The following is a 19,306-nucleotide window of genomic DNA, read 5'->3' on the forward strand; positions in this document are numbered from 1 at the left end:
GTATGCTTGGTTTAACAAGTGTGTGTGCCTTTCCTTGAGTGCCTTTTTTTTTAGAGACACTGCGTTTGGTTGGAGCCAATTCAAGTACACAGCATTTTCACTGCACAGTAGAATCTGCTCCAAAGGGAAACACAGACACACCCTTTCAGAGTTTAGGGAGATAAACACCCCACTCAGAAATCAGAGTTAGTAGAAATCAAATTCCTACATTTTCTTTCAACTCCTGTAGCAGAGAACAAAAAGCTTTCTGTAATGTTGGTTTTGTTTTGTTTTGTTTTTGGGGTCTAGTCACATTGTCTCTTTTCTTCTATAAGAAAACACATAAAAACTGGATACTCTTTTGTAAGATGTTAGTATATTCTAGTATATTGATATAAAAGCTATTGACATAAAAAAGCAATGTGCTCATATATACATACATATATATATATTTAAGTCATGTCATAAAAGAGTAATTAGTGAATAAAATATTCAAATTATTTTAACTAGCAAAAAGAAACTGGCTACACAAAATGTATGCTATGATCCTACGGAAATTAAACAAATAGCTCTTATGTGCATAGAAAAAATAGTTTCTCTGGGTGGTGGGATTATACCTACATTGTGTAGTCTTTTTCTTCAATTTTGAGATGTTCTTCAATAGTTAGATGTAACTCTTCTAATTTAAAAATTCAATGGATGCTATTTTAAAAATTGATAGAGTTACAATTTTGGTGGATATGCCGCCCGCCCCGACCTTGGAAATTTTACTTTTTCTGTCTGAGGGTGTCCCTTAAAAGAAGGCCAGATAGAGCAGACATCAGTGCATGTTTACTTTTTTGGTAGAAGTCTGAATAAACTGCAAGGCTTAGTGATGATTTTTTTTTTTAAAGCCTAGTAAGAAATGATCTGTTAAATTAAGGGAATTTCATTCATTAGGTAAAAAGGGCTCTAAGCTAGGTTCACCAGTTTCTGTGAAATGCCCTCATCCCCCTCTCCACCATGATCCCAGCAAACAGCAGAAACATCTTCACAGAGGCCCCTAAAGCCATCTCAACGTCTGCATTTAAAATAAGGAGCAAGGACAAAAAAATTAAAAAATAAAAAAGTCACTGCCAATGTCAGCCAGACTGAGAATTCACCGCTAGGAAGATCTCATTAACTATCTTTTTTTTTCACCTGTGACAGACACTGACAAATACAGAGGTACTTTTCTCTTCTCCTGAATGTGACCTTTAGTGATGCTTGCTGCCAGCTCTCTAAGGTGCCTGCTATATTACCTTCAGGTCGAAAATGAGCTCCGTCAATCTCCAGGTTTTCCAAAGGCACAACAGGTTACAGCGGACTTCCCTTGTGCTCCTCACATCATTTGGGGGAGAAGGAATAAAATGCATCTTCATGAGGTGTTTCTCACTAGCAAAACCGCATTTTAGTGCTTACGTGTTGATAACCCTGGACCAAGCTTTGGTGGCGAATTTATTTCCTTCTGTTGAACGCCCAGATAGGACAAGCAATACAGGGGTGATGCCCGCGCTTACTGCAGCCTGCGCTAGCGCGCGCGCGCGCGTGCACACCCACACACCCACACACGCCCACACACTTCCCTTTTCCTTACAGACAGTGGCCACGGGGGCTTGTCTTTTCATCTCAAGCTAGCACAGTCTTCTCTGGCGGCCCTTTGGCAAGCCCTGTAAGCCGCCGGCGCCTTCCATCTTTCTCCCCGGGCTCTGCTCCCAAGTTCTGCTCCTGGGCTCGGCGGGCCATCCGGCCGCTGATTGGGCCTCCTGCCTATCCTCTTGGCCCTGTTTTCTCGGGGCTCACCTTGATGATTTTCAGAAACGTGTCTGGTTCGTGTGCGTGCAAAAACACTCCGGGGCACATTCCCCACGAGGGCATTGCAGGCGCAGTGGCCCGGGGCCCACATCCAGGAGGCCCCCGGGCTACCTCCGCAGCCTCCTGCACGTCGAGGAGCAGAGGGGCTTTACCATGCCTGCCACCGGGAAGGTAATTAAATCGAAGCCGAACCGCCCTCCTCCCGAAGCCTCTGAACGTTGAAGCGGCGGCCGGGTACCAATTAGAGGCGGCGAGCGCGGGGCGCGCCCGGGCGCTGTGGTTACATAAGCGCCGGGGGCGCCCGCCTCCGCCCGCTGCGCAGTGCCGGCCGCCCGGACTGACACAGGCAAGACAGATGCGTCCCGAGCCCCGCTGGTATCAAAATATATTTGCTGGCCTTCCCAAGGTCATCGTAAACACTCTTATTGATAGTTATTCGTGCCGTATAGGTAAAACAAGCCACTTGATTTTAAATTACAGATTCTGACCCAGAAGCTTGTTGCTGTCAGCTGAGTTAAAAGCCGCGAAGGAAAAATGCTACAGCGCTGCAGATGTAGCCCACAGGCCTTGGCCGATCAAGTCTATATTTATGTCTTGAAATGGATAAGAAACTTGATTCTGTGGCCCACTCTTGCTTACTTGGCCCGATGCTTTCCTGCAGTGGGAGAGGCAGAATCACAATGTGTGAGCTAATGCACCAATGAAAATGTATTCATATTTAAAGGAGCTGAGGGGCATGGCTTTTGTTTGTGCTCTTGAGGCTTCTAGCATATTTAAGATGCTCAATTAAAAGTGAGCAGTCTCTGTGCTTGTGTAAATGTGCACATCCTTTCTACAAGCCAAGGGTGTGTTGTTACTCCCACGTGACATAGAATAACACAAAGCCAGTATAGGGTTGATATCCTAAAAGTCCTGAGAACTGGCAGCTCTTTCCAGGGCTACTAATGTGTTTATTCATTTCAAGAATACTTAAATAGTGCTACTGCCTACCAGCCACTGTTCTAAGCCCTTTACATGTATCAATTCTTTTGATCCTTAGAGTAATCCTGTGACTTAGGTGCTAGATGAAGAAACAAAGGTACCCGTGGGATTGATTTAATTTGCCCAAGGTTCATAGTTATGGAGGGGAGAACCGGGATTCTCACTCAGGCTGTCTGCTCCCCAGTCCATGCCTGTAACCATCACCAGGCACTGCTGTGTACTTGGTAGAAGTCTTGGGCAAATCTTTTGCTCTTTGGGCCCAAAAGTTATCTTTTAAGAAGAGACAAAACTCTCATTTCAGCAAACGGATTTTTGTGATGGTTATGAGAGAATATTTTTTGCAGGTATTTGAATAATTTACAGATCGAGAATGAGGGATTATTGTCATTGTTTCAAGATAATGCCCCGGTGGATGTTATAGAAATTCTCTATCTTAAGGATGAGTGTGTGGGAGAGAGTTATGACAGGACCTCCGTAGTCCCATCCACTGATGGCAATAAAGTGTATGAAGAAAACTCCAACTGGGGCCATTCTGCTAAGCAGATGACTCTCAGGTGAAAAATTATCCCTTAATTTGGGCCCTCCCTGCTGGTATAGTCACTCATGTCTCTGTGTTCCCAGAGCAAATTGTTCCCATTTCCCTGACGCCGGCACTGGAAATGCAGCTGCCATGGGCAGGCACGCACGACACGGCCAACACAATTTAATTCGGCCCTTGGCATCAAGAGTTTGAAGTCAGTCGTCGCCTGAATATTTCAAAACAACCCAGAATAATTCAAATATTCTGCCCCAATGGCCCCACAAAATAAATCCATACTTTTTAGCCCAAGAACTACTTTTTTTTTTTTTTTGCAGAAAATATGGCCACTGAATATTTGGGCGACAAGCAGGACCAAGGTGATGCATTCAATAGCACAGATTAAATATTTCCTCTTAAATTTTTGAAATGGTGCCACTGTGTGTTTTTCTGGTTCCCTTCCTCCAAGGGAGGCTAAACGTGTTCAGTATAAGTTATCCTTGTTATGTCCCTGAGATAGATGTTTCCATAAACTGTTTCACAGATGAAGAAATGTGGGTTGTATTTGACAATCCTTCGTATGATTTGAAAATGAAAAAGAGAGTGCGTGTTTAAGATATTTTTGATGAGAAGATCCAAAGAACCCCTGCACTCTTTGCTCGTGCAGCCATAGGAAGATGAAACGGGTCCACTCTCTTCCTGTGTCCACAGTGAAGCTTCCAAGCAAACCAGACACATGCTCAGGGCAACAACACACACACACACACACACACACACACACACACACACACACACACACACACACCAGTCAAGAAAGAAAAAATAAAATTTTAAGTATTCTATATTTAAGGCTTGAAAACATTTGAAATTGTCCCTGTGTGCAAAATCACTCATCTGGAGGACTTATGCACACATATTTTATAATCTTGCATACATGTTTTTATTTTGAGTTGCAATTAGTTGGAGGCGGGGCGGAGGGCATAATCTTTTCAGAGTAACTTTCATCTGAACCTGGACGTGACTAATCTTCCTCTGAAGAGTTCACGTTCAGCAGAATTGCTCTATGAGCAACTTCTGACTATGAGAATGTAAATCTTGCACTAAGAACTGAGTTCAGTACACCAGTCCCAGCAGCTGGGTACTCTGTTCCTTATCTAGATCCTCAGGAGGTCAGGCCATTAAGAGAAAGGTTTTCAGTAGGGAAGTCCAATCACGAGATTTCTTGTTCTGTAAAATGGTTTACATTGTGGCCATGTCAACAAGCACCCACAATTTTTGATCAAAATATTTCAGGTGTAGGGTAAATGTCTGAGTTGTTCAGGGATTCCATGGTTCTTTAGTAGCAGAGTTAGAACTTTAACCAGACTTTTCCATTCCAAGGCTAACACATAAGCCAACGGTGTTCAGAACCTTGGTGGCCGAGGGACCATTTACAGCTTATTTTTATGCTCAGAAACTACATGGTTATAGGTGGACTTGGGATGAGACTTGTAGGTGATCAAGTCACCTACCTTCTGGAACCATAATTTTTTTTTCTCCCAGCAACCTCTCACTGGGGATCCTGGCCTTCCTGGACATAGTTTGGCAACCACTCCATTGAATATAGTCTTTTTTATTAACCCGTGTTGCTAGTTGGCCAATCATTGACAATTTTGGCCAACACAGTGTTGACATTGAAGAAATTTGTTCTCTCCTTCCTAGTCTTGTTTCAGTCTTTATATCAGCAGTTGTTAAGGTCAAAACAAGCACAGTATGCCTTTCAGGGATGGCTCTTGTGTTTGGGCGTCATCTAAGCTGCCTGCTACATCCATATACAAACATCCCCAAATCAAGCAAATAATGTTGACTCAATTCATGATAAACACCCGACATCTGTACGACGAATGAAAATATGATCAGAGTTTTTCAGATTGTGATCAGATTGCTCACTAACAGTCCATAACGAGCCATTGCCATGTCTTGGGTACCATGTTTCTGAGGAGAGACAGCCCCTCCATCAGGGAGCTTCTTGGGAGAGAAGAAGAGCTTTTCTTTATTAGCTTTGTCAATAGTCATCCAACGCTGTCCGTAACTGGAAAGGTTTTCTTCTGCTTTCTTGCAGCTCTTGTACTTTCTGCTGAGCGCCCTTGGCCTGACGGTCTGTGTGCTGGCCGTGGCGTTCGCCGCTCACCACTATGCACAGCTCACACAGTTTACCTGTGGAACCACGCTCGACGCCTGCCAGTGCAAACTGCCCTCGTCCGAGCCCCTCAGCAGGACCTTTGTGTACCGGGATGTGACTGACTGTACCAGCATCACTGGCACTTTCAAACTGTTCTTACTCATCCAGATGATTCTGAACTTGGTCTGCGGCCTTGTGTGCTTGTTGGCCTGCTTTGTGATGTGGAAACACAGGTACCAGGTCTTTTACGTGGGTGTCAGGATGTGTTCCCTGACAACTTCCGAAGGTCAGCAGCCAAAGGTCTGACGTTCTTGCTCTCAGGTGGGAGAGAAAACAGCACCCTGACTAGCTGAGCTTTTTTTAAAAAGGAAAAAAAGGGAAAGAAAATGAAGAAAAAATGAAATTTGACCATAACTGATATTCACTGTTCTAAATGAATATTTTTATATTTTTCAGGAAATGAAAGAGCATTTCTTCAGGTTTCCATAGTATTTTTTTTTTTAAGTCTTAAGATCTAAACTGACTTTGGGATATTAAAAGAACGCGGTACAGGGAAAGAGTGGTATAGCGCTATCTTTAAAGTCTGGAGTCTATTCCTAATACTCATTTTATCTATTACTGATATAATCTTCTTTCCTGTTAGTCCAGTTTGATTTGGACAGTTTCAGACCCACTTGCTAAATTTTGTAGGATCTTCCTTCAGGCCTTTCCCCCCTCCCGCCGTGATCCTCACTACGACTCAGAGAAAGGCAGGGGGCAGGAGGAGGGGGAGAGCTGAACAGCCAGCTTGTCTTTCTCTATTTTCCCTGGTAGAGATGTCTTCAAGGCATGAAACAGCTTAAAAGAGCAGAGTAGAAAAGGAAGAGACTTTGCAAAAGGCTAAATAATTACAAACACCTGTGTTGGGGCCCCTGGCCTTTTCCCTCTGCTCCCTTATTTTGGATCTGTAAATAGATCACTTAGTGAATGCTTTGGGTGATTGTCTGCTTCTCAGTAATTGAAAGCTGGTGGTAGTTGTATTCTTAATGATATAGAAGGTTTAAAAATAATTACATTATGCTTCTATTCTGTCACCTAAAACAAATCATTAAAACTAATTTCTAGCTAATTGTTAATTATAATTATGCTCAGAAGTCTATTTAATGAGCCCTGGCTGTACTTACGTGGCACTGTCGGTATTTGGAGAAATTACTCTCACAAGAGAGACGGCTTAAAGATTCTTTCTTCTGAAAGCCAAGCTTTACAAGGGAGAAAAAAAAAAAAATTTTTTTTATGAATAGCTCAGGTTAAAAATACTCATTTAAATGAAAACAAGAGCATTTGTAATGGGAAATGTTTATACAAATAGCACATTTGTGATATGTTGTAAAGTATCTCTCTTGGCAGCTAAGTACTTTTGATGAAGATTGAGTAATGCTGAAGTGTCCCATTCATGAAATTATATTTGCTATGTAATCTTATTATTGATTTGTATGCACAGTCAACTAGAGCCTTAAACTAATGTTTTCTGAGGTCCTTATTTGAACATTTGGCCGTTGACTTGGAGGGTAGTTTTTGGTTTTGTTTTGAAGTGACTGCGACTTAAAAGAGCACAGCTACCCTATGGTGGGAGACTTTTCTCTCTAGTTATTGTTATCATTGAATTTGGAACAATATCAATGTTTTAAGGAAGGAGCTCAGAATGCAAATTCATGTAGCATAAATGTTACCAAAAAGTTTCTCTATTAGTATGCTCTGTTGAAAGCAGAAATTCAAGATAATTGAGCTTAATTTGCTTCTCCACATTGCCTATTGATATATTTTACTAATCATTAAATCCTACTCTAAAAAAATCATTTCCTTGTTTGCCTTAAGAGGTATATGAATAATTCCATCGATTGTGACAATAGTGTCGATTATTACATGATATGAATATCCAAATAAAAAGGGAAATGTTAAGTTAGTTGGAGAATTGTAAATATATTTTATGCCCTCCAGATAAAACACCTGATAGATGTTAAAACCTTTTTATGTATTGACTTGCTTTAAAAATGGCCTTCCTACACACTAGCTCAGGCCAAAAATGCACATCGGGGGCTTAATGGATGACTCTGGAGCAGAGGTTTGATACACAAAAATTACATCAACACACACCAAGCCTCCTGATGATGACCTAAAAAAATACTTTGTACCCTGTTAAAAAAATTCCAATAACTGAATCCATTTTGATTTTGACAGTTTCCTACAAAAGAAAATGACTGATAATCTGTGGGCTCTTTTTTAAAGAGTGAGAAACCAGTGCTTTAATGCTAATGACTATGAATAAGGCATCATTGGAATCACATCCTGAATACCTTAAACAATTTTTTATAGCAAACACTACAAATTTTTCTATCAGAAAATTAAATTCTACACAACACTAAGGTGCTCTATGCTTTACAAGCGATTCACAGGGTATTTCAAATGGTAGAATAACTCTGGCTTATGTGCTTCCTTTTTCTAAATAATGCAACCAGTAAGAACTGACATGGTGATAAGCTTGGTAATAATCAGGAGATATATATATACATATATATATATATATATACACACACATATGTATAATGTGTATATATATAATGTGTGTATATATATACACATTATATATATATATATATAAAATATATATATAATGGGGATTTTGCTATTGGTGCTTGAATCATTCTTAAATCCCTAAAGAGAGAAAAAATTCATAAGTGAAGGAGAAACAAAAAATAAAATGAAAAAATTAGAAAGGAAAGAAAGAAAAGATTTCTGTGCTGCAAACTCACTGTGTATTGATACATGTGAGAATTGTGTTGCATGAATAACAAACTGCTTTGGGCTGGATTTGAAGTATTTTGAGGTTGTGTTTTGCAAATATTGAAGTTACAGTAATGGCAACAGAAAAGGAACAGATACTGAGCTTTACACTTAGCAAAATGTTACATTTAAAATCTGACAAGGTGCCAAGATGGTGACTGTCTCTTCTAAACCATAAAACAGTAAGATTTGCACAATCCTCCTTCTCTTCCACCTCCTTTAGGAGAATTAAATGAATCAAGACTTTGGAAAGAAGGCGAACAGCCGGGACTTGGCAGCACTTGAAATAGGAGGAATACAGCAGCCTAAATGTGCAGACTTTGTAACTGAGCCCACCCAATCGGTCTGTGCCTTCACGTGACCACCATCTGTGCCTCCCTCGCTCCATCCAAATTTGTGCAGGCAGATCCCTGGAGCCATTCCTAAAAATATAGCTACACCAGGCCCTAGAAACTGTAGTCAAGTAACAGGCCTAACTTTTTTCCTTCCTTGAGTTAAATCTCGATAAGATCTCTTTTGAGGGGCTTTCAGCTGCAGACATCAGTGTGTTCTGACAGCGAGAACCCGTTATGTGTTTTCTATTTGTATCCAGGACATTAGAATCTGTTCATATTCTCATACTTCCTCTCTTGCATGCAGTATATCTGCAATATGTTTATAGATTTGTTTAGTAAAGGGTGGGGTAGAGGGTATCCAAGGGAGATTCCAGGGGACAGCGGTGGATCGGTTAATGATGGTCAGAAATGAACTGAAAAGTTGCCCTGAAAAACTAATTGCATCCTATCATGAAGCATACCTTTACATTTTCTAGTGATTGTCGCTGAACCATTGCTGTGCAGCCATACACACAGCCTGTGAATCAGGCTGGCCCTCAGTTCTTACTGTACTCAAAGAACTTGATCATGTTTTTAGATGTACACTGTGTTTTCAGGGTAGTGTTACAAAGAGCCGATGGCCACATATATTGACTCACAGTGGAAACATTCATTTGGATAAAGGTTCAGTGGTTCAGCCTGTGAAATGAATACCTTGATTGGTTTCTTCTAATTTTCTACTATTTCATTATCTCAAACAATTATCCCCTTCAAAAATATTGGTCTGTACTTTGGTGTTGCAGTTTTGTTCTTCTGGCATTGAGGGTATAATGAGTAGAAAACAAAGTGTTTCCTACACGTTTAAGGCGGTTGTTTTTAAGGGGGTGTGTATACTGAAGATTTTCTTTGTTAATAAAATTTTCATAATCTCTGAAAACTTGTTTGGATGTGTTTTAAGGTGATGGTACGTTGCACATGAACTGGTCTACATAAAATCTCTCAACTTAGTGTTTACAGCAAAAGTCTGGGTTTGGAATAGACAAGGACCAATATGCATTGTGACTCCTTTGTTCCTGGGGCTGTCTCTCTTTTGGTACATTGTCGAAGTCAAGGCTGTAAATGCTCCCCAGGCAAAGGGAGCCTGAGCTGGAAAAAAAATTTTGCAGAAGATGCTTCGAATGCTGATCTTCATTTACACCTATTAATATCAACTAAAGCTTGGCCTAAAGAATGGGATACATGTCGAATGTTATAGGCGCAATCATATTCGACATTGAATTATATGGAAAAACAGACAGCCTATTCCATTTCAAATCTGAAAACAAGGGCTCCTTCTTACCAACTCTGAGACAATTTAAATAGTTGATTATACTGTAAAATGCAGTGGTTCTTTTTCTCTAATTTAGTTAGAAAAGCTTGTAGAGTGCCAAAGGAAAGGGATAACGATTTAGGACACATGCTCTGAGCTGGACTTCCTATCCTTCGTCCTAAGGCTGCAGGTCCTAGGGTTGGAAATCTGACTGCCACTTTCTAGCTATGTGGCTTTGGACAAACCATTTAGTCTTTAGTTTCCTTATTTGTAGAGTGGAGAAAAGTGTAACTGCCTCACAGCCTCATGGGAAAGGTTAAATGAAATAGCACTTAACAAAGTGGCTCATAGCAGTGGCTTGATAAATATTTGGTTTCCTCCTTCCAGCTGGGTTCTACATAGCCTTCTCGTTGATGCCGGCTCCAGTCCCCGCATCCAACTAGAAAAGTGTCTCTGCATTGCTGTCCCCTTCTGGGACTTCCTTTTTATAAGCCAGAAAGTCTATCAAATGGGCCTCAAAGAGAAATTCTGCTTTTAAAATAAGATAGTACCAATCTTACTGACGATGTGCATGGAATCATGTGCTGGCTGGATCCCTATTTATCGGTTTACACATCTGGGTGTTACTTGAATGTGGCCACCTTCTCTCAGCTCTTCTCTCAGGCAGAAGTAGAAGCTGAGACATTTCTCCTGATTTTCATAGCCCTTTGAATTTAATGTAACAGAAGCGTGTTTAACCCCAACTTTTAAAAGTGAAGCTTTATTGAGCTTTGGTACATTATCGGTCTACTGCATGTTAGGTTGTAACATACAATCCCTCATTTATTTAAAAACCAACCATCAAGCACCTTTAATGTGCTTGACTCTGTGGATCACTGATTCTCATCCAAGAATCATAAAAGGGTTTCCTTTTGAGTATAGTCAGAAAATACCAGCTGGAACTTCATTCTCCAGGCTGGATAGGAAAACACTCATATGAATTTTTAAATTGGTGGCAAATTTAATCATTAAAACACTACAGCCAGAAATCTACTTTTTCCCTTGACAGGGTCTATCTATCTTTGTAGTTCATGACAAATTATTATAAATTATTTTTTCATTTGACAGATTCATCTTTAATAAGTTAGTATTTATGAAGTGCAGGACTAATATCAGCTATTGCACTTTTAAAATTCAGATTGTAAGCAAATGAAAATAAAACTAATACATTGGGATGATGCCAGCTTGGAGACAACAATTCATTCTTCTATTTCTTTCCAACAGATATTTATATGTTTATTGATCCCTCCCAAAGCATGGGTTTTAGAGGAAGTCTTTTCCTGTTTGGAAAGGTCATCAGAAAGATCCCGTGGGATGTATACTCAGCTGTTATTCTTGGGGAAAAGCAGATACTAGGGCAAGAATCCAAATACACGATTTCAACTGAGACATGAAGCCTTTTGTTTAACAAGACCCTGTGATTGGGGCGAGGGGTGGGGGGATGGGGGTGGGGAGGTCTGGAGATTCATTTGTGGGACCTGTGCTGCTTCTTCCTCTTCCACATGGATCTTGCTGGAGAAGGAGGCAGGGGTCGCCCGGAAGCTCCTGCCAGGAATTGCGGAGGAGGCTTGGACAGTGCCTGAGGAGGGGCTAAACAATGAGATGTCAGCAGGCACTTTGGGGTCTCTGAACCTGGACACTTTGGAGATATCTCTCTCTGGGTGGGGTGCACTGTCTACTCTGTTTGGCTTTCTACTCAGACCCTTCTCCCCAGAAACTCAGCGTGTTGTCTTTCTGACCAGGTGTCCTTGTAGAGAGCAAGAGGATGATTCTCAAGGACCACAGGAAGCAGTGGCACTTGTGACCAGAGAAGATGACTGTAATCTCATGAAACCCACCCCCAGCTCTTCTCCCTACATCTTCCTAGGCATGTGTTTAATAGACTATTGGTACCTAGGGCGGTGTGAAAGTGGTGTGCCAGCCAGAGTGAACTGTCAAGTAGAGGGACCAGAGTCTGAAAATTATGGGATTAAAGTTGTCACTAGCCTCAATGGATTATTTTTACTTCTCTTTCAGTCAGGATAGAATTCACATATTCTTACAAAATAGGCAATGTTCCCACAGATACCTTTATGGGTAAGAGTAGACTTACAATTTTTTATTAAAACTTTTTTCTAGATTGCAACAAAAGTGACCAAAAGATGGTTATACAACTGAAAGGAGAGAGAGAGCTTATTTATTTTAATATAGAGAAGTTTAGAATGTGGGACAGGGAGCTTGGCTATACGTAGCCAGTGGCAAGGAACGTCCCCTCGGAGAAACATAGGGAGAAGTGACATCTTGAGTGTATCTGGGGGTGGATGAGTGGACCACGAGCGAGAACCTGGACTCCATTTGGCCTAGCCTGGCTTAGAGTAAAAGCAACCATCCTGTTCCAAGCCTCACAGCCGCCGCTGCCAGATTTCCACATTGCCCAGACAGCTCTGGGTCAAGTGACCTAGAAGGCCACCTCCACTTCTGGGATGTATATCCCTCTCTTCCAGCAAAGAGACTGCTCTCCCCACCACCTCATTCCACAGCCAAACCTCCCCCTCCTTCATGCCCTGGCCCACGTCTATGAGACTCAACTAAGGTGTTGTTAAGTCCTGTGCTGGGGGTGAAGACCTTAAATACAGAGATCCCTATAAGCATGGCTTTCATTTCCATAAGTGATTCCTAAAGATCAGAAAACGTCTGTGGTGCAGAGAAAGGAGGTGTGATGCCCGGGAGGGGAGCCTTGCCCAGTTGTCCTCCCAACCCGACCCTGCAGGCAGCCATCTACTCTGTCTGGGCAGAGGAAAAAGAGTTTCAGAGCTGGCGGGAGGTGGACAACATTTGTCCCGGGCCTCGGCTCGGGCTGTGGCTTGGGGACCCGCGTGGGTCGGCGGAGGCTCCGGCCGCTGGTTACAGCTGAGCAAACGCCGGCTGAGACTCGTGGAAGGGAAACGCGCAGAGTCTGCGGGAAGGGCTCTCTCCTCCCAGCATCTCAGAGGGCTCTTGATTGTGGAAGGCAGAATGGGGAGGCAAAGGGAAGAATCCACGCAGAACCTCGTTGCCGCCAGGGCCCGGCTCCCTGAGCACCGCCGGTGACAACGCGCCCAGGTCGACTGCGTTTGCTCGGACCTCCTCCGGGCTCCTCTATTCATCCCACACAGAACACCCTCGGAGCCTGGCTTGGCTTCACGCTGCTGCCTGGAGAAGGCTGTGTCAGGCAATAAGCAGGGAAAAAATGCTCACGTCTTATTGAAAAAGGCCCAAATTGTAACTTAAAAGGGTGATTTTTTTTTTTTTTTTTCATTTCCAAAATGTGCTTTTCCCCCAGAGTCCTTGAGCACAGACCTGCGGTTTTCTCTCTTGGGTTTTACAGTCTCTCTGCCTCAAGCCAAGAGACTTGGCTCTGCTCCCCTTGAGTCAGAGCCCCGGCTGGTAGCTGAACCCAGGAAGCCCTGACCCCACGTCTCCCCCTGGAACCACCAGACCACACAGCCTCCTGTGCTCAACCCTTTGGCTGGGTGTCCCGCCTCCTCTTTGTTTGGAAAGAGATGTCTTACATAACCGCCAGCTTACTAAATGCTCCATTGTCTTCCACTTGGGAGAGCTCAAAATAACCCATTGGTGACTTATGACTTATCACAAAGATGGAATCTATCACCCACGTAGCCACATCCCCACAAAGCAAGCCTCACCTGCCTTAGATCACCAACGAGACTTCACAACTGTGGTCTTTGGGGAATTATAAGTTCAGGACAAGGTGCAGGAAATACAAAGCCTGGTTCATCTGTAGGTCATGGTTTTTCGCTCAAGCAGCACAAGAAAGTCATTTGTAATTCAAGATCGAGACAGGCATAAACAATTCTGATCTGATGATTCTCTTACTAATCTGATTTTGATAAACAGCTGATGAAAATGGAAGGTGTCTGGTCACCAGAGGAGAGATACCCAGGCAGTGAAATCAGTTTCTCTTATCTCGCTGGGCAGGGATTTATTTCAGGGCTCCTATTAATAGCCCACCATGCCAAGAACTGTGATCCCTGCCCTGGATTGCAAGAACCTTCTGAGCAGAATGACAGAAACCCATTGGGTAAGGTCTTCTCCTCCATCTTTATTTTCTGTGACTCTCTGATTAGCCCTGCTGGGAATTCTAGTAATTACTTTAAGCTGGCACCTCTAGAAAAAAAAAATATACCTCGGGATTCAATTAAAAACGAGAAGAACCTCTGCATGGGGTGGCCAAGGAGCTTTCACTGCATAAGGCAGGACTGTAGACCAGGACAAATAAAACACTCTGCGTTAGGTGAGATTTCCATCTGGTTCTGCTGCCAGAGCAGCCCTGGGGAGAGGAGCTGGAGAGACAGGGGAGACAGCCTGCTTCAGCCTGCTCTCTCTTCCCCACGGACCTCACAGTCTTTCAAGGATCCCTCAAGGCTCTTACTCATTTCTTCCTGCAGCAGACATAGTCTCACCTGGGACAAGCTATGTGATTAGTTTCAGATGGAGGCACATTTCTGTCCCTGCTCAGTGACATGTGAGCCCTCAGCCCAGCTTTCAGAAAGGATCCCTCTCTGAACTTGGTGGAGGGCAGCCCTCTCCAACTGCCTCGGGAAGCATACCTGGGCAGCCTGAAGAGAAGAGGTGAGGGGCTGCTTCCCCCTGTGCCAGCTGCCCCCTGCCATTTCCTCAATGCCTCTGTATCAAGTACCAGTCTACCAAGTGCAATGCATGGGTCTCTGGACAGCAGCAGCCAATCTAAGCACGTAAGAAATTTTGCTGTGCTGGGTCTCGTGTGCAAATGTGGCTCCAGCTCTCATCACCTTCAGCTCGCTCTGTTAGCAAAAGCTGAGAGTAGAAGGGGGCTTCCCTTCTGGCTTAACACGAGTGATTTCCACAAGGATCTCTGCAGCCCAAGCTGCCACAAGTAGTGGGAGCTACTTGCCTACATTGCAGGGAAAAATTTTAGGGCACATAATTTGAAAATCGCAACCAACTTTAAAATAATAAGAAAAAAATTTTGCTTCTTATGGTTTCTGATTTCCAGGAGACAAAGTGGAGTTCAAGTCCACCTCAAGTAAGAAAACCGGATAGTTTCCATTTTATTTGAACACAACCTGCATCCAAAAATGGGTGAGGGCTACTTTTACTGCAAGAACAACTCAAAAGGCAACTCATCATAGCTAATGGAAGTGTCATTACAAACCCATCTTCCTTTTTAATGCTACCTGGCTGTGTAGGAAGGATTTAGAATACATATTAGAATGACATTCCTAACTATGAATGTGTCAGATATGGAAGAAATTACCAAAGGAATTACTGTAGAATCCCAATCCCTCCGGAATATTAAATAATCTTATCTGAAGATTATTAATAAAATAGTACACAATTCTTTTTCTAGAATGTCTTCATTCAAATCCTACCCCAAGTTTATAAGAAAAAAATTCCTTCAACGGTAAATCATGGGAATTTACCAAACCAACAGATTTCTAATGTTGTCACTCTCCCTTTTTATTTGTCTCCTGGTCTCTTATATCTCTAAAAATACTTCTGTCTTGGGGAATTTTGGAGACAGAGTCAAAAGTAGGGAATTTAAGGGACAGGAGATAGGAGTAGATTTGAAATATCAAATTATTATTTTAAGGTGCCATAAAAATAAAATTTAATGAAAACAATCCTTAAGCTTAGGTTACATATTTTAAGTATATACATGAAAATAATATGCAAAAACACAGTTCTGTTTAACTAGATTTGGGAAATCCCAGAACGCTATTTTAAGGACTCTTTGTATTCTGTGTTTATATGCACTTGAGAGGCTATATATATATATATATATATTATGGTCATTAAGAACATGGTTCTAGCCTGGATTTGAATTCCAGTGTGTGGCCTTGGGCAAGCCAACTACCCTCTCTGTGCCTCTCTGCCTCAGTTTCCTCATCTGAAGGGTAATTATAGGGCTTTTGTGAAGAATAAACCGGTGAGTAAATGAATGAATGATTATCTGTAATAGATTTAGAACAGTGCCTATGGTCAATGCTGTGTAAGTGATGGTGACGATGTTGATGAGTATAAACTGCAACAAATTGAAATTCAGGGGTGCATCAGGAAAGCAGGAAAAGAGTGGTAGCACCTGTAATTCCTATAGCAAAGCACGGTGCAGGAACATACAAATTAATAGTTTCCATCTTCTGGAGCCTAAGTACAAAACAGTGATCCCTCTGCCCATTGCAAACACTGGAAGTTCAATTCAGATGATATTTTTGTGTTTGTTTCCCAGCCGTGATCTCTACTCAGTGGGCAGACTGGATTAGGGCTTTCAAGTCCCGGCACCTGGGAAGCCTGAGTCTCACTGACCTCACTGGATGACATACCAGGGCCAGAGTAAGACTTTTAGAGCCCAGAGCCACACCGTGGGCCACTCCACTACTCCCATAGATACAGGGGACCCCAGGTGATAAGAAATACCTCATGTAGCCTTTGAGGGAGAAAAAAGTCACAGAGAGCTTCCAACAATGGGTACTACCCACTGGGAAGGGCAACCCACCATCTCTGCTTTGGAGACACTGGTGGGTTTATGACTTAAGTGTTTGCACAGATACATTGACTTCTTTCTTCAAACCTAGCCGGCAGAATTGTTTTCTTCCTACCCATGCATCAGCTCTGAGTCCCTGCCCAGCACCAGGCTCTACACTGGGACAGGACCTTGGCTAAGCCCTAGTAGGGACCTCTGTGTGACAGTAAGATGGCTCATAGCAGACTGGGATCTTTGAACTTTTTGGATCCATGTCTAGATAGCCAAGGTCAGCCCTAGAATCCAAAAGATAAAATCTGCAGAGGACTTTTTCAAAGCTGTTCTTACCAGGCCACCTCGCCTGCCCCAGAGGCCCCAGGGGCTGGTGCCAGAAGTAGGCAGAGTTCTATAAATTGACATCTTGGGTACTCTGAAGAGCTAAGAGAGATGAGATTTAGATTCACAGCATGTCTGTGCATTAAAAATAGAAATTATATACAGACATGAGCAAGCTACCCTGTTGGGGGGACGCACCTCCCTTGCCTTTAGGAGAAATGTGGTGAGATTTCATCTGACCACCAGCAGACACTCCAAGCCACATCCATTACTCCGACAGTTGTAGAACTAGGACACAGCCAATACTACCCTTGACCTCAAACCACCTCCACTTCTGCCCCAAGTTCACTCTATTCCGCCTGCTTTTCTTTCACGCAGAGTAAGACGCAGCACAGCAGGGCAGGGCTGGGAGTGGGGATAGGATATTCGCCTGCAGAGTTTTGTATTCTTTCCTCCTATAACACAAAAGCAGTTCTGGATGGAAAAGAGTTGGAAGGTAAGAGTGAATAAACATGTGAGGGACTCAGAAGCACCAGGATTTTTTATACCATGTTCTATGGAAACCTGGGATTTACTGAAGGTCCATGTACCCTTTTGCAAGAGGATTTAGGCTTCAGGTGTTTTTTTTTTTTTAATGAAATTATCAGATTTTAAAATGTTTTTTAGAAATAGTATTTCTCTTCTTTGACTCCCAGATTATACTCCCTTCCAAACTCTACATCCTTGTATTTTTCTCCAAGTGCAGTCAGGGCCCTTGACATAAATCAAAAAGGAGAAATGTTTGTCTGCTCTCAAGTTCTAAATATTGTCTTGTTATTTACAGGATCAGTTATTTATTACATTTGTTTTATTGTAATAAGGAAAAAATATGAAAAGGGAAAAGAAAACGTTTTACAATTTCTTTAGTTTACTCCCAAATCTTTCTCCTTGGCATTTACGTCTTATCTTAAAATTGTTGCATTCATGGGGGAAGGAAGCCTCTCGTCCACCATATTTCCTTTTACAGAAAAGCAAACTGAGGCCAAATGAGGGTAAGTGACTTGCTCAAGTTTACTCGGCTCAATCTCTCTCTCTTTTTCTCTATTTAACGTAAGTCTTGGCATAAGTTTCTCTTTCTGTTTTTTTTTTTTTTTTTTTACTCTTTGCCATATTGGGACCTGCAATAACACACACTCTGACTTCAACAAATTGGAAATCCCTGTTCAATATGCCCAAGGAGACTAAGCATGGTTTCGTATTTTTCTGGGACAGGGTGAAAACCCCACCTTCATTTTGCTAACATATTCCAGGACATTTCTTCTAAACTTCTTTTTAGAATCAAATAAGGAATATTACTCAGCCATAAAAAGAAACGAAATTGAGTTATTTGTAGTGAGGTGGATGGAGTTAGAGTCTGTCATACAGAGTGAAGTAAGTCAGAAAGAGAAAAACAAATACAGTATGCTAACACATATATATGGAATCTAAGGAAAAAAAAAAAAAGGTCATGAAGAACCTAGTGGTAAGACGGGAATAAAGACACAGACCTACTAGAGAATGGACTTGAGGATATGGGGAGGGGGAAGGGTAAGCTGTGACAAAGTGAGAGAGTGGCATGGACATATATACACTACCAAACGTAAAATAGATAGCTAGTGGGAAGCAACCGCATAGCACAGGGAGATCAGCTCTGTGCTTTGTGACCACCTAGAAGGGTGGGATAGGGAGGGTGGGAGGGAGGGAGACGCAAGAGGGAAGAGATATGGGAACATATGTATATGTATAACTGATTCACTTTGTTATAAAGCAGAAACTAACACACCATTGTAAAGCAATTATACTGCAATAAAGATGTTAAAAAAAAAGTAATAAAATAAAAGTTTCTCATCTGCTTCCAACCTCAATGACACTGGGTGAGTGGAGGAAAGGAAAAGGTGATTCAGGGGGACCCAAGAGCCCACTTGAAGAGGAGTAGCTCTGAGTGGCTGGGGAATACTGAGGGGCAGACCAAGCAGCCCCTCTGCGATTGTGCACTTGGTACTGATTAGATGACGCTGGTGACTGGAATCCTTGAGGGAGCTGCTGTCGGCCTCAATTAAAGACACAGACTCCAGAGCCAGTCAGATTGCTAAAGGTCCAAGTCTAGGTTTTTCTACCATTTACTAGCTACAGACACTTGGGACAAATTTCTTAACTACTCTATGCCTACATTCTTTCATCCATAAAATGGGAGTAATAACAGCACCTACCTCACAAGGTCATTGTGAAGATTGCAAGAGTTTGTAATGTGCTGGAAACAGTGCCTGGAACATTCTAAGGGCTCAATCTATGCTTATTATTATCATTACCTATTATGAACCCTGTTTCCCAGCCCAACTTTAAATCTGAAAATAAAGGCCAGAGAAGGAAGAGGAGAGGAAATGTTTTATTATGTTTAAGAAGGTGCTCAGGAAAACAACGCAGTCATATCTTGACTGGACAAGGAGGAACCCTTTCTCCTGTCCCTAAACCCAGCTGTAACCATCAAGGCATACTTGCTCACAATTAACATGCAAAA

The 19,306-nt window shown here is 42.3% G+C and overlaps 1 protein-coding gene across 1 annotated transcript in view; it reads left to right on the plus strand.

Annotated features, from left to right (window-relative positions):
* The window catches only part of SSPN (sarcospan), a 40,356-nt gene extending 30,814 nt beyond the window's left edge, over window positions 1-9,542 (plus strand). The window contains exon 3 of the mRNA XM_068561411.1: window positions 5,412-9,542. Coding sequence (XP_068417512.1) covers window positions 5,412-5,777 — 366 coding nt within the window. The 3' untranslated portion in view covers window positions 5,778-9,542. The remainder of the gene's footprint in view (window positions 1-5,411) is intronic.
* Window positions 9,543-19,306: the final 9,764 nt, after the last annotated feature.

The sequence above is a fragment of the Eschrichtius robustus genome, chromosome 13 (genome assembly GCF_028021215.1).
Source record: "Eschrichtius robustus isolate mEscRob2 chromosome 13, mEscRob2.pri, whole genome shotgun sequence".
Classification (NCBI taxonomy): Eukaryota; Metazoa; Chordata; class Mammalia; order Artiodactyla; family Eschrichtiidae; genus Eschrichtius; species Eschrichtius robustus.